The sequence below is a fragment of the Micrasema longulum genome, unplaced genomic scaffold (genome assembly GCF_059751315.1).
Source record: "Micrasema longulum isolate JH-2025_06_02 unplaced genomic scaffold, ASM5975131v1 h1tg002250l, whole genome shotgun sequence".
Classification (NCBI taxonomy): Eukaryota; Metazoa; Arthropoda; class Insecta; order Trichoptera; family Brachycentridae; genus Micrasema; species Micrasema longulum.
In genome coordinates, this window is record NW_028279408.1 from 198,317 (window position 1) to 221,655 (window position 23,339).

Below are 23,339 nucleotides of genomic sequence, written 5' to 3' on the forward strand. Positions count from 1 at the left end.
GTTAATATAAACAGCTCCCCAGGGAGTTGAATCCAGTCCTTGTCTACAAAAATTTGGACAAACTCAAAATATTGTTGATAAATAATATAGTATAACATACAATAAAAACAAATATAAAGCAATGAAATACATAAAAATATAAATAATATGTTTACCAATTAAATAAAGTACTGCGATTTTTTTATTTACATATATATTTTTCAAAAAAATCTCTCGCTACACTATTTATATGTGCAGCTATTTTTATTTTGAAATTAGTTTTACATTTTGAGTCTTTTATATTTGGCAATAAATCATTAAATATTTTTGGAGCAATTACATTGTATTGCCTTTTACCAAAGGCGGTTGATACAAATGGGACAATACAGTTAATTTGTGTTGCTGAAGGAGTGTTTATATTTTGTTGGGGTCTTTTGACCTCACTTAATTTATCATTAAATTTAAGCAGTAGGCACCTCACAAACAATGATTGAATTTGTTCCGTAATTTTGTTCTAGTTATGTTCAGACTATACGATACTGATGGAAATGGAGTACTCGACACAAACGAAATGGACTGCATTGTCAATCAAATGATGAATGTTGCAGAGTACCTGGGCTGGGATGTTTCAGAACTTAGACCGGTAATATACGAGTACAAAAAACATATTACTGTATTTCTTTGCTCATAAAAAAATTTCCGTTAAAATTTTTAAATTATCATTAATTTATTTACAATTATTGTAAATTTTGCAAAAGCACTAACATTGACTAACAAAAAAAGCATATTCAATTTAACATATTACAACAGAGATGAAGAACATTTTAGAGAAGGTAATATAGAAGTCTAGGCATCCACAGGGCTTATGACCTGTCATTGGCTGGTTTTAGTGGCCACTTTACACACTGTGTAACATTCACCATTCTGCCCATTTTTGAACATCTACATTTCTTCAATTCTTTCATCTGTCGATGTTTGTGAAGTTGAAGAGCTGAAACCTTTATTTATGAGGGTGAGATTCATCTAATTGAACTAGGCAACGCCTGAAATTTTATTTTTTATATTACCTTTTTAAATGTTCTTCATCTCTGTTGTAACATGTAAATGTTAACAGCTCCCCAGGGAGTTGAATCCAGTCCTTGTCTACAAAAATTTAGACAAACTCAAAATATTGTTGATAAATCCACCTGGTCCATGAAGAAGTATAGAAATTAAAAAAAAAAAAAAAAAATTCAGGCGTTGCCTAGTATGCAGGTGAAATAATTCAATTAGACGAATCTCACCCGCATAAATAAAGGTTTCAGCTCTTTAACTTCACAAACATCAACAGATGAAAGAATTGAAGGAATGCAGATGTTCGAAAATGGGCAGAATGGTGAATGTTACACAGTGTGTAAAGTGGCCACTTTTTTTTTTTTTTTTTTTTTTATTTATTTATTTTTCTTTTTTAAATTCAAAACAATTTTTTTTTTTTAAATTCCCGCCAAACTGCAGAAGCAGTTTTTTTGCAGGGATTTCTCTCTTTAAACATTTTTGTAACATAGTATAATAAATGTTTACATAAAATATTTTTTAAAAAAAATCTTAAAAATATCAATAAAATAAAAGTTTAAAAAAAATTAAATACAAGTTAATCAAGTCTTTTTTGAAAACGAAATATATAAAAAATAATAAACAAACACTTTTTTTTTACACTGTTTTAAATTGTTTGGTTTCCCCATTTTTTATAATTTTTTTTTTTTTTTTATAGACTAAACTTAGAATTTAAGAAAAATATTTTTAAAACCAATTTTACTTTGTTTTTATTCATATCACTATTTTTTTTAGCCAGCTAATGACAGGTCTTAAGCCCTGTAGATGCCTAGACTAATATATTACCTTCTCTAACATGTTCTTCATCTCTGTTGTAATATGTTAATGTTAACAGCTCCCCAGGGAGTTGAATCCAGTCCTTGTCTACAAAAATTGGACAAACTCAAAATATATTCATTTTATTTATTTAAATCTTAAAGTAGGGCACACATATCATATATATTGTTTTGTGTGTTCTAATAATAACATTGCAAATATATTTAATTTATAAATTGTTTATCACATATGTCTTGACCATTATTTTAAATTTTGATATGTTTTTTTCTTCATGAATATTTTTTTCCTTTTCGTAATACTTTTTAATTGCTTTAAATAAAATTGAGTTTTGTGACGTTGCCTTTTTCCTAAATGGAAGTCTAATTTTGTTCTTTTCTCTAGTATTGTGATCGTGTTCATGCTGGTTCCGATCAATAAATATCCACATATTGATTCATGTGAATAATAAAAAACTTGGTGTTTTTAGATCTTGCAAGATATGATGGTGGAGATTGACTATGACGCTGATGGAACTGTCTCCTTAGAAGAGTGGAAACGAGGCGGGTGAGTTGCATTTTTTGCTCGCGTGCTGGGATTATAAATAACAATTCTGTTTGAATTTGGAACCAGAACCTTGGACGAGTGTTTTGCACTTGGTGGTTACGCTCAGTCATAATTACTGAAAAAAAAATGGTTTACCTCTTTGTATAAGATAAATGAATTCATTTTTAAAAAATTTGATTGCCTTTGGCAGTCTTACATGTCACATACAAGGTTATTCTACTCCGAAAGAAGAGTAATTTGACAAATTACAACAGGGATGGACAACAATTTAATGTTTTAAGTATGTCCAAATGTTAGTAGACAGGTTGGATTTCCTCAAATGGAATTGCAGGGATGTAAAACACCTTCAAAAAGGGAATATGGAAGTCTAGGCAATTACAGGGCTTGTGACCTGTCATTGGCTGTTTCAGTTTCAGTTTCAGTGCTGCAGAGCAGCGTTTATTTTATAATTAAAAAATACAAATAAGAATTTGTTACCCACTAAGTCTAGAGACTTTTTTTTATGACAGGTTTATATTACATTTATTTTATTTATATTTTACAGATTTATTTATAAACATGCACTATAAAGTATCTAGAAGATATTTCTTCTGTTCTTTTTTTTTCATTTGAAGATTTTTCATATTAATGATGGTTTGTGGGAGATCATTGAACAATCTTGGAACAACGCAATTTAATGTTCGCTCTCCGAAGTAATTTGTAACTCGGGGAACAGACAGGGAGCCCTTAGTTTTTAATCTAGTGTTGTGAGTGTGGAAAACTCTTTTTTTATATTCCGGATCAACAAAGTGATCTACGATCAATTTGTAGTCACAAAGTTGTTTTACCGGCAGGAAATTACAGTGGCCATTTTACGCACTGTGTAACACTATTTTGCCTATGTTTGAACATCCATATTTCTTCCATTTGTTGATTTTAGTGAAGTTAGAGGAAAAATTAAAAAAATTGTTTTCAGGCGTTGCCTAGTATGTGAAAGAATTCAGTCAGATGAATCTCTTCCCAATAATAAAAGTTTCAGCTCTTTAACTTCACTTAAATCAATAAATAGAAGAATTGAAGAAATATGGATGTAAAAACATAGACAAAATGGTGAATGTTACACAGTGTGTAAAGTGGCCACTCAAATCAGCCAATGACAGGTCATAAGCCCTGTAAATGAACCATCACGCCGTTTCTCTGTAGGGGTAGGCAGAGAGGATAGAACGCCATAACATTCTATCTTGGCATTTAGACCTCGCTTCCTCTACATTCATACATCTTCTCATGCACGCACGCCGATTATTCCTACTTTTGACACATGTCCATCTTTAAGTATTTGATGGACTTGATCGTGTCATGTCTTTCTCGGTCTTCCTCGTTTTTTGCATCCATCAATATTCGCATCGTAGATCCTTTTAGTCGTTCTTTTGCTGTCCATTCGCTCTACGTGTCCAAACCAACGCAGCACCCTTTTCTTGATTCTGTCGATAATGCATGTCTCAGGCTTACACACTTCACGGATCTCGACATTTGTGCACCTATCATACATCGTTTTACCACACATTCGCCTGAGGGATCACATTTCGACAGCATTCAACCTACTTTCATCATTATTTTTCCAATTCCATACTTCGCTCCCATACATTAGAGTTGGCTCTAGAACTCCATTAACTGCTAGTTTAGCATCCTGCGATAAACATTTGTTTGCCAAAGTAGATTTCAGCGCACCGTTCACCCTGTTCCCGGCACTCACCCTCCTTTCAATATCTTTCTCGGTCTTTTCATCTCTAGTAAACATACTTCCCAGGTACACAAATTCTTCTGCCTGATTCAGAATATCAGTGTGAACACTGATCTCACATTTAGTTATATTTTCATCCCTTTCAAAAACCATCACTTTAGATTCATCAACTATTAAGCAAATCGCTTTTCTTGCATACATCGTAGACTTTTGTTACCAAGAATTGCGGGTCTCCTTTGCTGCTAGCAAGAAGCGCGACATCATCCGCATACAGAAGACAGTTAACAGTTCTACCACTCATTTTTGCTCCCATTCTTAAATCTTTCAGTTCTTTCATACAGTTATCATACCTGCTGTTATTAAAAATAATTTCTGAGAATTTAAGTGTTAAGTTCAAAAGTTGTATTATAAACATCAAATACCAATCCTCAAAGGTTTTCGTAAGCCTGTCGATTGGCTGTAAAAAAGTCCTAAGCATAAGGCCGATCATCTAGCGTCCATGCATTAATATTACGAGATATGTTACGATGGGAGTACCAATGCAGTGCTATGTGCAACTTTTGATGCTGATAAGAAGATGATGCGTGTTTTATTTACGTGGCCATTTTGTTTTGCTTTCAGATTGACAACCATTCCTCTGTTGGTTCTCTTGGGACTGGACACAAGCTTAACCGGAGACGGAGAGCATGCGTGGAGATTAAAACATTTCAACAGACCTGCTTACTGCAATTTGTGTCTCACGAGGCTTGTTGGCCTGGGTAAAAAAGGACTCTGTTGTATATGTAAGCACATCTTTTTTACTTTAACGTTTGTTTATTTTTATTAAAACGGCTAATAATCGAAAAAAAGGGAAAATATTATCTCTAAAATTCTCACGAGTTGCAGATAAGATTATAATGAAAAATAATCATACAAGTACAGTAGAATTCCAACTATCCGAATCATTTGGTATCGGACCCCATCCAGATAATAAAAAATCGGACAGTTGGATTTTTTTCGAAAAAAGTGTCGATTTTAATTGATTACTGTAGTTGAAAATGAAAATAAATAATCGAAAATGAAAACTGAGCCTTTAATAAATTAATTGAAAAGGCAACACTTTTACATGTTAAGCGTGGTTACAAGTGCTGTACATTAGTACAGTATGTACGCATACGTACCGTACTGTAAATAAAAGTCATCTTGCTGAACATCTCGGTCAAAGTAAGCTGTTTGACTGTCATCATCCGCTTTAAGGCAGTTAAGTCGTTATTCTGCGAATCGCAGTACGTTTTCGTCTTAATTTTTCCTTGAAATTCTTCAAGTGATTCGGATTGTCGGAGTTCAACAGTACTTAGTAATTCCTGGTCGGCTTTCATCCGATTTTCAGTCGCTTATTATTTTGTGATGCTAGTGATGGTACATGCACACTAATACAGAACATTGAAACAGCACACTATATTTTTAATTATAAAAATGCGAATTGAACTTTTCTGGGTTATTTTGTAAAATAATACAAAAAATTAATGAATGACCGGTTAACGCTTTCTCCATAAAACTACTCATATTTCATTTCAGTTTGCAAGTACACCGTCCACGAGCGCTGCGTCCAGCGCGCGCCGTCCAACTGCATTCAGACGCACGCAGGCGTGTCGCGGGGGCGCTCGGACAGGGCTGGGCCCCGCCACCACTGGGTGGGCGGCAACTGCCGGGGGCGCTGCGCCCGCTGCCGGGCCCCGCTGCAGGGAGGCGTGGCGGGTGTGCGCTGCCGCTGGTGTCAGACCTTGGTGAGGCAGGACACGAGTCGGAAACTAGACTAGAAATTTTACTCTAAAGCTAGGGTTTCCTAGGACAGCGGTGCCCGTATCTTAACGGCCGTAGTGAACGGTGATGCGGTGGACAGCCGTCGTAGTGGTGACTAGAGAGTGGTTTTATTTTTTAACGGTGTTATCAACACCATTTTTATAGGAAACCACTCTCTAGTCACCGTTGCGACGGCTGTCAACCGCATTAATGTTCACTACGGCCGTTCAAATACGGGCACCGCTGTCCTAGGAAACCCGAGCTTAAGCCAATCTGGATAATAGTAAAATGTTGTTTTCTTACTATTCACCACTTGAATACAGAAAAATATTGAATCAAAACTAAAAAATCTAGTGAAGGTTATCACTAAAGTCTTAACAGGGCACTGGAGATTGAACAACCTTGCTAGAATAAACCTTTCTGAAACTTCTAGATGTATTCCTGCTGTCCAAATGATAAAACATCCATACACATGCCATGACTAAAGAATCTGCACCCTTAAGGGATCGCTGGTTAAACTTGAGGACGTTTGGAATCTCGTTCCCTACTTAATAGTTCAATATTTTAAGGGTCTTGGCTTGGAGATTCAGCTATATGAGAACACTCGCTCTCCACTCAGTAGCCAGGTTCTTTAAATGCCTGGGCTCGGAGGGTTGAGAACTTTTTTATGGAGACCCGTCACAGTAGTTATGCACAGGTTGCAGTGACATAAGGAGCCTATGAAGCATCAACCCCCATCTTCCTACAAGAACAATGACAAAAAGTAATTGTCCTAAATGTGAGCCTTGAGGGACTCCAGTATAATATAATGAAATAATCGGCCAAATGATTTAATTTAGTATTTGTTGTTTTCAGGTGCACAACAGATGCAGTGGCGGTATAAAGGTCGAGTGCAGTTTAGGGCCTCATGCTATCCATGTTTTGCCGCCAAACGCCCTGTTTCCCAGAGTGCTGGACCGACAAAGAAGCCTTCCTCCACCCACGCCTTCAGATGTACGCAAGAGTTGCTTTTTATTTTATTTTTCAAAAGATTTACGATGCAAATAGATGGATGCAGAGAATGGGTAAAAGTGAGAAAGATCAAATCTGTGTAAAAATGATAATGATCAAATCAAACAAAAAATGTGTCATTTTAAACCAAACGTCGGTTTTATTAGATGAGTAGATTTATTTATAAATAGATAGTTAATTAAGTGTAAGTGTAATAATTATTCTAAAAAGGTAATTGGATCTTTTTTTTGGTTTTTTGGCATTTTCACATCCCAACTGAGTGTTCTAGCTAGTGTCAAATTTTAGCTTTTAGTTTCTTTAAATATTTGCAAATTTTATTAATGTTTTAAGCGTTAGCTTTGTCGCCAAACATGACATGTTCTCTTCTTCCGTCTATGTTCCTTTCGACTATGAGCTGTAGAAGAGCAGATTTTTTCCCAACATAATATGTGTAAAGCCGAAGTATGTGGCCTTTCGTCTTTTAACAGTAGTTTACAGTTCTCTTTCTTTTTCCATTTTATTCAATACCCTCTCATTGCACACTCGATCAGTTCATGAGATACACAGCATTGACCTGTACAACCACGTTACAAATGCCTCAATTTTACTTTATCATGGAGATATCGAGAGTTCATCCTGCTGCTCCATACAACAGCACTGATATTACGATCACTTTTACAGCTCTCTTGCTCAACCTCTTGGTTGCATTGTTATATATGAGTTTTTGCATTCTGCAGAAAACCTGGGCCTTATTTATGAACCAGGTATAAAGTTTTGTCCAGGCATAGCGGTAGAATTTTAACTATGCCTAAACATAATTTGTTACCTTCCTAGATCTGTCCCTCTCCTGGGATAGCTCTCTCCTCCTCACAGTCGATGCCCCTGCCGCCCCTGCCGCCCCTGCCACCGCTGCCGCCCGCCGCCCCCGGCGCCCTCGTAGCGGCGGCGCACCCCCCGGGCTGCCCCCTGCTCGTGTTCGTGAACCCTAAGAGCGGGGGCCGACAAGGGGCGAGGGTCATGAGGAAATTCCAGTACATTCTGAACCCGCGACAAGTACACGATCTCAGTAAAGGAGGCCCAGCTAATGGTAATTTGTTTTAATCAAAATACATATCACTGCAAAAAATACTTAATTTTTTGTTGTTTTGTTTTAGTTTATATATGTATACAGCTAAACTAATTAAAGGTAAAACTCTTGAAAGACTGGATCTCGTGGCATGTAGTATTGCCGTCTACTATGCTTAAGGCCCCAGGTTTGATTCCGGGCAAAATCGACAGCTTGCTTACCACATTCCGTACTGTTAGAGCCATATTTGAGTATTTAATTATAATAGAATTATCATATGTATATGAACATATATTAACAATGCTGCAGGACAGTCCTTCTACCACGTGACCAGTTCTTCTTCTCTTCGCCGCTAGGGGCACTGCCGGCACGATAGCTAGTACCACGTGATCCGTAGTATTCGCGTTCACAGCGCTTCAAAACGTTCGTAATAGTTCATCGCATCTGAGGACTGAATCCTTGGCGGTGCCCACATATTAGATAAAAATTACTCGTTGCTGGATAAGTAAAGTTGCCCGAAAGAGTTTTTTGTGTTTTGGTAGCCTTGACAAATTTATGTTGATGGAAGAAGTCCATAAATACATGATATTTACTCCACTGGATTGAGGAAAAGCGTGAAGTAAGTTGAACACCGACTGGAACTATATTGGTTAGACATAATCAATTTACCGATATGATTATTAAGCTTTTTAAAAGGCAGGAAATTTTGGAAGTCACCAAATCCGTATACCAAAAGGACCTTTAAAAAGGCCATGAATAGTCGCAAAAAGCTCAATTTTCATATCGATGGAGAGAGGGAAAGAGACGAGATCACAGTATGTGTTCAAAAGATTGTTTAGGATATCCGCAGCAGTAAAAAAGGGTTCAATAATTTTAAACCATCAATTTTTCAATAAATTTACTATTGCCTAGTAATTGGATAGTGCGATCAGGAATAACCTAAGAAAATTTGAAGTAATGACTGAACTAATCACTGTCCTAGATTGGCACCTGACCATGAGGCTTTTTTAAAAATTTAAGTTTGTTTGGTGGTTATGTAGAACGTTTATGTGATTATGATTACTATCAACAAAATATTACTTTAAAAATATTTAAACTGTTTAAATAAATATTTTTTCAGGTCTTGCAATGTTTAAGGATGTCCTAAACTTCAAAGTTATCTGCTGTGGAGGGGATGGAACTGTAGGATGGGTCCTTGAAACAATGGGTAAAAAAGAAATAATGAAATAAATATAGGCATATCAATCGTCCAGTTCTAATCTTGTTTGTGTAATATTTTTTAATGTTTTCAGACAAGGTGCCCTTTGAAATTCAACCCGCTGTGGGCGTTATTCCTCTCGGTACGGGAAATGACCTGGCTCGCTGTTTACGCTGGGGAGGAGGGTGAGAATATTTTAAGTACCTTATTAAATACCGTTAAAGAACTACAGGGTGTAGTAACACTATGCAGTCAAGTTTAACCAGCCCAGTTCAACAAAATTATCGCCTTGATTTCGCTCTTCGTAACCAAGTTCTGTATTTTATTCAACATGTGGGTAAAACGTCCATAGATCGATGACACGAACACGTGCCGATTGATTTACTACAAATCTTCAGCAACGACCGAAAAAGCAACTTAGCGTTTTATATTTAACACAAAACATTATATTGTGCAATACCAACATGATACACACAGCACCAACTCAATAACGAAATAAGATGACGTATCCAATTCAACGCTCAGGACATTCAATTTCATTCCCACTATGGAGACATGAAGAACAAAAAAACCCGGCCTATAAAACCGGGTTGTGGTCTTGTGATAGTATTGTGAACTCATAGGCCAAAGGTCCGAGGTTGAAATCCCTCACTACCACAACTCGATTTCCATTTTTCCAGCACAAGGTATTTACGACTTTTAGGAGTAAGTAAATAATAAAAACTCAAGTTTGTTTCTTCTATTCACCCGACTGGTGTAAGAGCTTCACTCCCAACAACCAATAAAATTCTGCGTTTGTAAATTTATAGCCTACTAGAACGAAAACGCAGAAACCAAACAAGCAGTATCTAATTAGGATTGCTAAACACATATTTTAGTTATGGTTTTCAGTGTGATTCGGTCGAACAATCGGGTTTGGATTAAGCCGAAAACTATTATTCGATCAGATACTAGGTTAGAGTCGGCAGAAATCATAGAATCACGATTAAGATATGTATATACTCAAAATAAAAATTAATTTTCATTACAGATACGAACGTGAATCATTACACAAAATCCTGGACCGAGTGGACAAGTCGAGTACTGTGATGATGGACAGATGGCAGATAGAAGTTATTCCTTCGGAAAATGTGAGTAATATAAGACTCCAATATGGACAAAAGTCGAATCAGTTAATATTACGTTTGGGGTACCACAAGGTTCGGAATTTGGGACTTTACTGTTTACAAGTTGGCAGTGCTGTGATAAAATGGCTAATTTACCTCGTGCACAAAATTTCAGGCTTTTATTCCTGGCTAGACAAAAATAACGGTAAAAATTTAAAGTTTATTTTATTTATCTTTTAGAACCTGTTTTGAACATTGGCAGATTTACACACACACAAGCCACAACCAATACTCTGAGGGCTGTATTTCCAGGTCGCTTAATCTCCCGTTTTAGTGATTGGCACTGGCCGGCAAGATCACTCGATTTAACCGTTACTGACTTTTTTGTAGGGTTTCTCGAAGTCAAGAGTCTATGTAAACTAGTTTCAGACTCTTGACGCCCTCAAAGAGATTATCCGCCAAGAATGCGAGAACCTAGCGCCGGAAGTTCTGGAAAGAGTAATGAAAAATGCCATAAATTGGGCCCGTATAGTCATCAATTCTGGCAGCGACCCTTTGGCCCATGTCATTTTCTCGATTTGATGAAAAAGAAGGTATTAAATAAACACAATCCAAAAGCAGAATCAAAAATTTTCATTCATAAAAAAAATACAGTCAAAAAACATCGGGTGACAACTTTTCCGCCTACTTGTACAAGCTCTTCCAATAAGGACTTCCGAACTTTGGCAGTTGATAGCGGCTATATTGTTGAAGCGACATCTATCAAATTAGCTGTAATTTATTAAGTCTGTTTTGCCAAATCACTATGGGCGATGGGCGGACATAGCGTTCAACAACATGTGCAAATGATACAATTGTTTTATAAAAATGGGTGTTCTGTTCGAGCAACGTTCCGCGGGCTTCGCTCATTTTACGGTCGCCATAGGCGTCCTACCGAGAAAACTATTCGCAGTGTGGTGGATTAATTTGAGTCCACTGGTTCAGAAATCAATCAATCAACACTCGTACGTCAACGAAACGCAAGATCTGCCAAAACATTACCGCTGTTCGTGACAGTGTACTGAAGAATTCAAGGCAGTCAATTTCGCATCAATCACAAGAACTCGACCTTTCGCAGACCACAGCTTGGCAAATTTTGTGTCGTGACTTAAGCTTGTACCCGTATAAAATTCAACTAGCTCAGGAGCTGAAGGTAAATGACCATAGACAACGACGTGTGTTGGTTGAATGTGCTCTGGAGCAGTTGGAAACTGATCCTTATCTTCATCGAAAAATCATCTTCAGCGATGAGGCCCATTTCTGGATGAATGGGTGCATCAACAAACATAATTGTCAAATTTGGGACAATACCAATTCACATGAGATCCAAGAACGTATAATGCATCCCGAAAAAGTCACCGTTTGGTGTGTATTTTGAGCTGGCGGAGTCATCGGTCCATATTTCTTTGAGAACGACGTTGGCCAGCCCATCACCGTTAACGGTGAGCCATATAGGTTGATGATTACCAACTTCTTTTGGCTTGAATTGGATGATATAGATACCAACGGCATGTGGTTTCAAAAAAATGACGCTGCGTGCCATATAGCTCATGGCACATTGGACATTCTGCACGAGTGATTTGAGGGCATGGTCATCTCACGTGGAAGTAATGTGAACTGGCCACCGAGATCGTGCGATTTGACACCGTTAGACTTTTTTGTGGGGTTTTCTTAAGTCGCTTTTCTATGCAAATAAGCCACAAACAACAGTGATCCCCAAAGCCAACATAATCCATGCCGTAAGACAAATTCAGCCTGATTTATGCGCCAGTCATGGAAAATTTGATATTCGGATGCGCGCCACCCAGAGAAGCCGCGGTGGACATTTGAGCGATGTTATATTCCATACATAATGGCATTAATGGACCTTTTAAACGAATAAAAAAATTCGATAATATCTCACACACATTTTTTTTAATTTCAATTTAAAGATAGAAAGCGCTTAATGAAATACCCTGTATAAATAAAAATTCTGAAAAAATCTTCGTTGTTAGGTAAAAAACGAATGGAAGTAATGATTTCAAAAATAAAAAATAGGAAACGAAAAATGTGTGTAAATAGCGAAATTACTAAAAATACGCAAATGGCAGGGTAAACCTTCATCCCAATTGGCTTGATAGATCAAAAAACAGTTTTATCGCTATCGCGCACACGAAATTTTAACTTTCGATAAAATTATTTGATTTTAATTGAGAGGAGGAAAAAACAGAAATGAGGAATGAAACTACTGTAAATAAAGAGATTGGAAATGTTTTTCTTCAGGATTGATTTGATTTTTTTTTCTTCATTCATGTATAATTTTTGGTGTGATTTTTTAATATTTTATAAATCTTGTTTTTAATATCCATGTTTTTGAAAAAAAAAATATATATTAATCCAAATATGTTAATATTATAAATATTTGTAAAAGGCAGATTTGCCGTTTATGTTAATAAAATAAAATAAAATAAAATAAAATAAAATAAAATAAAAATAAAATATGCGAGAATATGCAAGTGAAATTTTATCGACGAATAACTTCAAATTGTATATTTTCTAGTACGTATCTTTGTTGAATTATCTTATAAAATAAAATAAAATAAATAAACATAGTATTGTGATTATTTACAGAGTGAAATGCCTTCAACTCCATCTGAAACTTGTGCCAGAAGAGCTCCGTCTGTAGCTCCATACAATATCATCAATAATTACTTCTCCATTGGCGTGGTGAGTTAAATAAGTTAGGTTAAGTTAAGTTAGGTGGCCTCCGTGGTGTGGTCAAGATGCTTGACTCACACCCGAAAGGTTCCGGGTTCGATTCCCGGTGAAAACTTTTGATGTTAACCAAGAAATATATTATTTTTAGGATGCTGCTATATGTGTGAAATTCCACGTGGAAAGGGAGAAGAACCCAGAAAAGTTCAGTTCGCGAATGAAGAATAAGCTATGGTACTTTGAGTACGCAACTACCGAACAGTTTGCCGCATCTTGTAAGAACCTCCAGGAGCATATAGACATTGTGGTAATATTTTGTTTTTAACATTGTAGTTTTACTTTATTTTTTAATCTTAAAACAGCCTATGACTCCGGATCAACTCATCCATATAGCTTTTAATTTGTATCGACATATCCATATCTGTTGGTTACGCTATAATTACTATATGTGTGTATAGCACATTTACTAGGTTGAGACGTTTAAATTTATTTGCTACCTACTGGACCCTGGTTAAGATGTTGCAATTTTTACCATGGGTACCAATACTGTCTCCGGTCCCAATAATAACAACTGAACTGTCATCGTGTGTGCATGTGCCTTTGATATTCTCACCGCGAACGCGAATAAGTTATTTTTGTGATCAATAATTCATTTAATCCACTGTCTCGTGTATTTTATTTATTAATACTTTTACAATGTTTGTATTCTTTTTTTTTATACAGAATAATGTTCCCTCACTGGGGTGTCCCGTGCCGAGGGAAACATTTTACAAAAAGAGAAACATGCTTTAAATTAGTTATTTAACATAATAAAAAAAAATGTAATTAATCTATTAAACCTAATTATCATTTACATAATAAGCAATATAAACTAAAATAATCATAAGAAACATAACCAATGTATATAGACCTGTAAACCAAATTTCATATACAGTACATTTTTTTTTTTTTTTTTAGAAAAAGAAATATTTGCGTTCTTATGATTTACCCAAATATTTAATGTTGAGGGCCATTTTCAACGAGTTGTAAATAACTCACTATTAGAAAATGGAATCAAGTTGGGGTAAAGTGGGATTCGAACCACAGACCTTTGGTCCGTGAGTCCGAGACACTAGCCACAGGACCACAACCCAATCAAACCTATTTGGCTTGATCCACTCATCGATCCGTGTGCAACCCACCTCCACTATCCGTTTCGCATGTAATAATAAAAAAAACACGTCAAGTGCTCCTTCTTCCTGACCACGTGGTCTGATACTTCCTGCTGCGAGAGAAGTTCTGAACAGTAAGGTGCCAGAACCCCAGTACAAGGTAGGTAATTGCATTCATTGTATTTGGGTTCGGTGGCAAAATAACTCAAATCCGCGAACCAGACCGATTCGAGCGTTCATCTGCCAACTGAACTGGCAAGTCACCCGTCCCACTTCCTATTTTCTTAGCGTGGCTCTACGCAACCATAATCACACGTGTGAGTGCCGTTGTGAGTGAATAAAATAAGCAAAGCGCTCCCATCACAACATCAACAACAGAGCTGTGCCAGCGTTTAATAAGACCACCGGCTCAACTCTATACTCAAGCTGTGCTAGAAGACCACCAGAAGGTTCTAGTATTACATCTCGCCTCAACACAACGGCAGGTTAGTGGAGTTGGGCAACTTTCCCTTCTACTCGCAAAATCTTCCTTCTACGGGACGAGATATTTCTGTACATCTCATCCACTCCTCAACAGTATGCATTTGTTTATTTTTTGTTTCGAAACATATTATGTATGGAAGTGAAACATGGAATAAGCAAAAAAAATATCAATTTTGGGAAGGATCAGAAGATTTATTGATAAGGACTCTTGCAAAACTATTTACAAAGCAATTATTAAACCACACGTTAACTACTGTAGTAGCATTTTATTTTTATCAAACAAAGAAAACATAGATAAACTAACTGTATTACAAAATAAAGCCTTTAGAATCATTTTGAAAAAAAACAGATACACGAGGGTAAAGTCGATGGTAAATGAAATGAAATTATTAACATATAAACAAAGAATATTTTACAATACAACGATATTTGTTCATAAAATTATAAACTCTAATAAAAAAACAGAATTTTGAAAAAAAATGATCGGAACCAGCATGAACACGATCACAATACTAGAGAAAAGAACAAAATTAGACTTCCATTTAGGAAAAAGGCAAAGTCACAAAATTCCATTTTATTTAAATCAATTAAAAAGTATTACGAAATGGAAAAACATATTTATGAAGAAAAAAACATAACAAAATTTAAAATAATGGTCAAGACATATGTGATAAACAATTTATAAATTAAATATATTTGCAATGTTATTATTAGAACACACATTACAATATGTATGATATGTGTGCCCTACTTTAAGATTTAAATAAAAAATATAAAAAATAAGCAAAGGAAAGACCGAAGCAAAGTGAATATGATCGATATGCGATTTTTTTGTGAACAGTAGAAGGCACAAGCGATAGAGGACATGCCATTCAAGGCCCCTTGGTAAAATGATTAAAGGAAAGGACTACACATAATTTGGACAGTCAAAAAAATACTGAGAACCAAGATAAACAAAGAGAAGGAGATGCAGGAGATTTGTTGTAATTAGCGGGGATTGAAACCAGAAGATAAAGACGCGTTATAAATTATGTTTTCATAATAAAATATAACTGGAGAAATACGCTTCCGCGGTAAAAAAGAATATATGTATTTAAAATGTTTAATTAAATTCAATATATTTGGGTTTTTAGTGTGACGGAGTTCCTCTGGACCTGTCTAAAGGCTCTCGGCTTCAAGGAGTAGCCTTACTAAACATTCCCTTCGCCCACGGTGGCTCTAACCTATGGGGTGAACCACCTCCTAGACGAAGAAGAAGAAGATCACCTCCTTCGCCTATTACTCTTGCACAGGCCGTCCAAGGTAACATTGTACAGTAGAACATCTTAATTCAATTCTTCTTATTTTCCCTTATATATTCTAGTGTAGGATTTGGTCTCTTCTTGAGTGTTTCTTATCGGCTCCTGTCTTTGGTCATCCTTCTCTGGTTTCCTCTTCCTTTTACCCTACTCCAGCTCCCTTCCATCAATTTCTTATTGGAGTACCCGCTTGGTTAGAAATTATTTTAATGAGTCCAAACTTTGAGTTAACCGATGCTTATCTATCTTCTTCCCTCTTTGTGTTTATGGAAGACATCTACGAAAAGCCAGAAGATCTAAGATCTAAGAAGAATATGGAAATCTAGGCATTATTAATTTATTGTATTCAATTACAGATATTGGAGACAAGCAGATTGAAGTAATCGGCTTAGAGAATTGTTTACACATGGGCCAAGTCAGAACAGGTAAACCTACCTTATAATAAAAAAAAAACGGGAATTTGGCAAAAAAACGCCAAATTTTAATTTTAATAATTTTTTTACTATCTCCTTTAAAATATTTGCCATTTGCGACGGTACACTGATGCCAACGCATAATCCAATTGTCCATGCACTTTTCATAGGCCTGCAAAGGTATGGCCTTTAGCTCTTGCAGCGAATTATCTTTTATGGCATCAATCGTCTCAAAGCGCGTTCCTCTCAATAGCAATTTTAGTCTTGGGAAGAGAAAAAAGTCAGACGGAACCTGGGCTAGAAAATATGGTGCTTGGCTGATGTGATTAGTCGAATTTTTGGCCATAAACTTCGAAACAATTATCGCTGTAAGAGACAGCTTTTTATCGTGGTGTAAAATCCACGAATTTCCCCTCCACATTCCTTCAGTGTTTTTTGGGACAAGCGGGGCAGTTACGCGATTCATAACCAAAACATCTCAATGATGAGATAATCAATAACACAGCAAGCTCTCGGATTAGTACACATAGATTTTTTAACAAGATTTGCTTTGCCAATTCGAAGTTTTTTTCGGTACTTGACGTTGCTGGACGTCCAGAATGTTTATCATCATCTAAGCATTCATGAACGTCTTTAAACCTCTTATACAATTTATATGCCTGTGTTTTCAACACACACGATTTTTCAAAGGCTTTATTCAACAATTTCAATGATTCGACATACGAAATTTCATTAGCAACACAAAATTTGAGGGACGCTCGTTGTGCCAATTTTTTATCCATTGAAAAAAACGTCACACAATAATTTTTCGACTCACTCGAACAGACGCTGACAGAATACTGAGCATTCGATCGGCGTCAAACTTTGAAAGAATGTCAAAAACAGTGTTGTCAACGTGGCTACAATTACCGATTGGTGCCACGCGGGCATTTTAAATACGAAATTCCCGTTTATTTTTGATCATGTGGTGAATTAACTTATTTGTGATAAATTGAAATAACAATACATAGCTGGTGAGCAACCACATACCGCACACCGCATCTAAGGACATAAGTCTCCTTGGCGGTGCCCACAGACACGGAAAATTTGCTCGTTGTCAAACGAAAAAAGCTGCCCGAAGGAGTTCTCTGTAATCTGGTAGCAAGAAGGTAATCTGGTAGCAGAAGTCCACAATATGCACTTCATTGGATTGAACAAAGAGAAAAGTGAATTTTTCACCGACTGGGATTAAATTGATTGGACATGATCGATTCGCCGAAATGATCACAAAACTTTTTAAAAGCCTTGAAATTCTTTTAGGAAGCCACCAGATCTGTATATCCGACAGGACCTATAACAGGGCCACGGATAGTAGCGAGAAGCTCCATTCGGTAATCATAGAGAAGGGGAAAGGGACAAGACCACAGAATGTGTTCAGAAGATTGGTTAGGGTATCCGCAGCAGCACGAAGGGGAGTCAACAATATTAAAAACAAATAATTTTTGATTAATAATAATACAATATAAATACCAAACTTTACAATTTTTTTCCTTAACTCTTGTGTGGCTGTGATATCACACAAGTCGACATAGGACACAAGACTTGATATATCTCTCTTATTTTTTTGAGTGATGAATTCGTATTTTTTGTATTCTTCAAATGGACATTTTCTCACCCGACTTAGAAAGTAAAATTTGTATAACTATGCTAAATGTTTATTTAAAAAATATTTATCCTTGCTACGCGAAGAATGAATGTCCGCTAATTTAGCAACACATCTATACATATACCTTATACAAGAGAGAGCACGAAGATATAAGTCATAACAGGAAAGACAGAGACGCTGTTCTGCGGCGGGTGTCGTCTAAAACAGATTTAGCCTTCAGTTGGTTAATGACAATGATAGGGAGCGCACGCGCGTAACATGAGCGGCGTTTTTGTGATTTTTAATTTATTTGCTTTAACAGGGCTAAATTATATGTTTATTCGCATAAGTTATGGAAAACGAATTATTAAACAGTATGTTTCCATGTTTTTCATTTTTTTCAAATGTCTGAACTTCAGAATATTCCGTCTTTTACTAGTGTTACATCACCGCGCGCAAAGGGATTATTTACTACAGTCTTTTAAGAGTTAATATCGAATAGTCTCGCAGTCTCGAAGAGTCTCGAAATTTTGAGACTGGTCTCCGAGTCTTGCCTAAGTCCGGAGACTTAAATTTATGGCGAGACTGAAAGCTCCGATTGTAATAGCAGTCAGAGCAAAATTCTTTTCTTGCATTTTTATTAATTTTAAAGCTGTTTTCTTTATTTTAGGACTCAGAGCGTCCGGACAGAGGTTGGCTCAGTGTAAAGCGGTTACTATAGTTACTAGGAAGACTCTACCTATGCAGATCGATGGTGAACCTTGGATGCAATCTCCTTGCCAGGTAAAAAATATAACGGTCACAATCATTGACCACAATAATAAAATGTTTATATTTATTATTTATTTATTTGCAATAGGAAAATATCACATACTACGAATACCGATAAAAATATATGAATCGGGTTGTAATCCTGTGGCTAGTGTCTCGGACTCACGGACCAAAGGTCCGTGGTTCCAATCCTACTCTACCCCAACTTGATTCCCATTTTTTAATAGTGAGTTATTTACAACTCGTTGAAAATGGCCCTCAAAATTAAATATTTGGGTAAATCATAAGAACGCAAATATTTCTTTTATTTTCGCGAATTCTTGAACTGGGTCTATTTCGGCCACTTCGCCTATTTTTTTGACCATTGGGCTTTACGAGTTAATAGTAAAAATACAATTATTTGTACGAGTATTAAGTTATGGATTAAAAACACTGGTTTATAAATATGTAGGTATTTTCATTTAATCGAATCATGAATAGGTCGATTATCTAGTGATGGCGCTTTCACAAAACTTACACAAAAACATTTTAAATGTACGGAATACTGATTTTAAAATCTAGATGTTTTATAAAATGTTTTTAAAAATCTCTTTTGGATAAGAGTGGAAAAAAAACAATTATTTAAGAAAATGTCATATATTTGAGGGTTTATTTTTAAACGAGCGTGTTTTTTATTTAATATTTTGTGTTCATAATAATAATAATTAATAAAGTGTCATTAAATTTAAAACTAATCATCGGAAACATTCTACGATCCCTCGTATATGTGAAACATTTAACAAAAAATGTAATAGTCTTGATATATTTAACACTCCATACAATATGTACAGAAGAGAATTAATAGGCTTGATTCATGCTCTTCATTCATAATTCATTTAATCATTAAATCAAATGCAATTTTCCACTCTCACTTTCCTTCAATCATCCTTTACCGCTCCTTATCAATTTCCTTCTTTTCCTTTCCACTATCTCCTTGTTTTGTCCATATTTATCTTATTTTAATAAATAGTATATTTACTATTTATATAGTTTAAACTTCAAGCCGTCGTCGCTTTATTACAGTATTATTTAGTGAATACATATAATTGGATGGCAGGCCCTACTATGTATGCATTTTATATTGTTTTTTTTTTTTTAATATTCATTTAACCTGTACATCTGTTTGTATTCGAAATAAATAAAATAAAATTAAAATGCACATTACAAATTATATCAGAAAAAATATGTATACAAACTTATTGATAAACAATAAATCTTGTTATTTATATACTTAAAACAATCTTCACAACTTCGCATTCTAGTTTAAGAGTAATTGACCATAAAAAATTCATTTTTTCAAATTTTAATTGCCCCTTGTTCTTGGAAGGACTATCTTTATATATATATAATTCCTCTGTACGTGTGATGTCACCGTACTCCTCCTACACGGCTTAACCGATTTACGTGCGGTTTTCAAAGAAATAAAGATCTTTGCGCTGTGCGTGTTCGTAGATATTAAAATCTTCAATCGAATATGTAAAAAAAAAGTTAGGAGCATTAATGTTTTATTCATCAATCTACCAGGGTTGCATTCGAGGAGAATGCTTTTGCAAAAAAATGGAAAGATGTTGTTTTTTTGTTTACAAACAGCATTTGTTTTTTGTGGATTCTTTCCTTAAATACCTTATAATTTCTACCCATTTATTTCGTTTTATTTAATTTTTGGTAATACTAAAATAATATTAAATTCAACACATTTTTAAAAATCGTATTCCTACAAAAGAACACCGCTTTGTTGGTGAGACAACCGGAGTTTGACGTTTGCAAAAAGAATGCCATATTTGAAAAAATATATTTATTTTATGTTTTGGAAATCAACCACAAACAAGTACCTACTTAAATTCAATATTTTTTTAAATATCAACAATTTTTGGTTTTGGAATTTAATCACAAACAAGTACCTAGATGAAAAGTATTTTTCCAAGATGATAGCAGGCAAGCCGACGTTCGGGCAGGACAACGTCTGTCGGGTCCGCTAGTAATTAGTAAAATGCAACATTTTAAAAAATGATTTGAAAAATTAAAAATAATGAAACAAAGTTCTTTAGTAAATTAATATAACATTTTCTTAACCCATTGTATTTTAATTTTGAAAAAAGGTAGAACATTTAGTTAAAATTTAATACAAGGTTTTTTAAAATCATCATCCTGTAGATTTTAAATGCGTTAGTGTGAGTTTTCTGAACGCGCCAGCCTCAGTTAAACCACCAGTATTTATTGTCAAAATAGCCCACTTTTTGTTTTAAAAATTAACAAACACATTCAACCTCTGAGCATCCACTCCTTTCTAACCCCCACCCGACACATTCTGCGTCATATCGCTAAATATAATCAAACTAATTTTAGTGCATGTTCGGACATGGTGGTGTTTGCATCCCCTTTAACTCTGCATGTATTTATGTATTTTTTCGTAAATACGGTGACTTAAATCAACCTTGGCAAATAAATGTTTGTCGCAAGAGGCAAAATTAGCAGTTCACAGCGGAGTCCTGGTCGCGACCCTGATGTATGGGAGCGAAGTATGGACTTGGAAAAACAGGAATGAAAGTAGGCTGAATGCTGTCAAAATGCGATCTCTCAGGCAAATGTGTGGTAAAACTATGTACGAAAGATGCACAAATGTTGAGATCCGTACCTTATGTCAGGCTGAGACAAGCATTATCGACAAAATCAAGAAAGGAGCTCTGCGCCGGTTTGGACATGTAGAACGAATGGACAGCGAAAGAACGTCTAAGAATATTTACAATGCAAATGTTGATAAATGCAGAAATAGAGGTAGACCGAGAATGACATGGCATGACCAAATCCAAAAAATACTTGAAAATGGGCATGTCAAAATTCGGAATAATCGGCGCGCGTTCATGAGAAGATGTATGAATGTAGATGAAGCGAGATCTGTATGCAAATATAGAGTGATGTGGCGTTCTATCCTCTCTGCCTACCCTCACAAGAAAATGTGATGGTTTGTTGTTGTTGTTGTTGTGGTTATTCCGTGAGGTTAAACCCATTAAATCCATTTAATCATATTATGTTTATCCATGAAATAAAAAAATAGCTACTATCTAGTAGAGTATAATAAAATACCTCTACAAAATGGTGACCCCTACGTGATGGGCGCCTTTAATGTACCGTACATAAAAATTCAATATTTTACGGTACCAAATGAGTTGTTTTTATAACTCTTGGGAGTATAATAACTTGTTCATGTATTATATGTTTTATAAATAACTAGCCGACCCGACAGACGTCTTGCCCGAACGTTGGCTTGCCTGCTTTTACCTTGGAAAAAAAAATTTTCATTGATAAGTAGGTACCTAGGTACTTGTTTGTGATTAAATTCCAAAACTCAAAGTTGTTAATATTCAAATATTTAATTTAAGTAGGTACTTATTTATGGTTGAATTCCAAAACATAAAATAAATATTTTTTCAAATATGGCATTTTTTTTGCAAACGTCAACAGAGGGGATACTTATGTAGGAATACGATTTTTTAAAATGTATTGAATTTAATATTACTTTAGTATTACCAAAAATCCTGTAAAAATAAATAAATGGGTAGAAATTATAAGGAATTTAAGGAAAGAATAAGATTGAGATCGATAAAAAACAAATGTTGTTTGCAAACATTAAAAAAAAACTTTTTTTATGCACAAAAAACAACATATTTCCGTTGTTTTTTTTTAATGCTTTTTCCTCAAATGCAACCCTGGTGGATCGATGAATAAATCATTTATGCTCCTTACTTCCTTTTTACATATTAGATTGAAGATTTTAATATCTACGAAAACGCACAGCGTAAAGATCTATATTTATCTGAAAACCGCACGTTAATCGGTTGTTGAGTTCAGTGACATCACACGTACAGAGGAATTATATATATGTGTAATGATAAAAAATAAATAACAATATTTATGGTAAATATTTTTTTTTGATTTCAGATAAATATTACTCACCGGAACCAAGTGCCAATGCTGATGGCTCCCCCTCAGGATAGAAATAAGGGTCTCTTGAGGTTCCTGCCGCACTGTTAGCAAATCATCAGACGTAAATCCAAGAGCATCCAAAAACAATTCAAGTTCAAAACAGGACGAAAAACAAGACAAGAACACCAAAATATCAACCAAAAATATACAGCAATTAAGATATTATAGGTAGCTGAAAAATAGGTATTTTAATTATGTCGATCGTACAGCTAGTTCATTAGTCAGATATCTGCTTCGTGGTCTGATGGGTCCGATCAGCGGATCACTTACCAAGCAAGAGTCTTCGGCACGGGCGCATTTAAAGCAAACGCATGAGGGGTGTTTTACAGAAATATAGAATGAATTGATAGGAACCCCAGAGTGATAATTCGGTACCCGGTTTACTTCGGTTTTTTTCATTATTTAATTGTTACATATTTACATATTTATTACAGCAATTTACATGGAATTATTTATACAATAAGTTGATTGAGCAGTAAAAGTATATAGGTACATACCAGTGGCGAATGATGATTTTATTTACAAGTAAGCTATAAAAAATATCATATATTTGTACCTATATAGAAGGTACATAATATAATGTAAGTAAT

The 23,339-nt window shown here is 35.3% G+C and overlaps 1 protein-coding gene across 1 annotated transcript in view; it reads left to right on the forward strand.

Moving 5' to 3' along the window:
* Dgk (diacyl glycerol kinase 1) overlaps positions 1–23,339 on the forward strand; it is an 87,906-nt gene that overhangs the window by 20,188 nt on the left and 44,379 nt on the right. The window contains exons 6-20 of the mRNA XM_088239747.1: positions 498–622; positions 2,315–2,391; positions 4,733–4,893; positions 5,669–5,877; positions 6,749–6,886; positions 7,757–7,970; positions 9,070–9,156; positions 9,242–9,332; positions 10,178–10,277; positions 12,903–12,998; positions 13,138–13,293; positions 15,754–15,922; positions 16,227–16,343; positions 18,626–18,738; positions 22,705–22,932. Of these exons, the coding sequence (XP_088095873.1) occupies positions 498–622; positions 2,315–2,391; positions 4,733–4,893; positions 5,669–5,877; positions 6,749–6,886; positions 7,757–7,970; positions 9,070–9,156; positions 9,242–9,332; positions 10,178–10,277; positions 12,903–12,998; positions 13,138–13,293; positions 15,754–15,922; positions 16,227–16,343; positions 18,626–18,738; positions 22,705–22,797 (1,946 nt within the window). The 3' untranslated portion in view covers positions 22,798–22,932. The remainder of the gene's footprint in view (positions 1–497; positions 623–2,314; positions 2,392–4,732; positions 4,894–5,668; positions 5,878–6,748; positions 6,887–7,756; positions 7,971–9,069; positions 9,157–9,241; positions 9,333–10,177; positions 10,278–12,902; positions 12,999–13,137; positions 13,294–15,753; positions 15,923–16,226; positions 16,344–18,625; positions 18,739–22,704; positions 22,933–23,339) is intronic.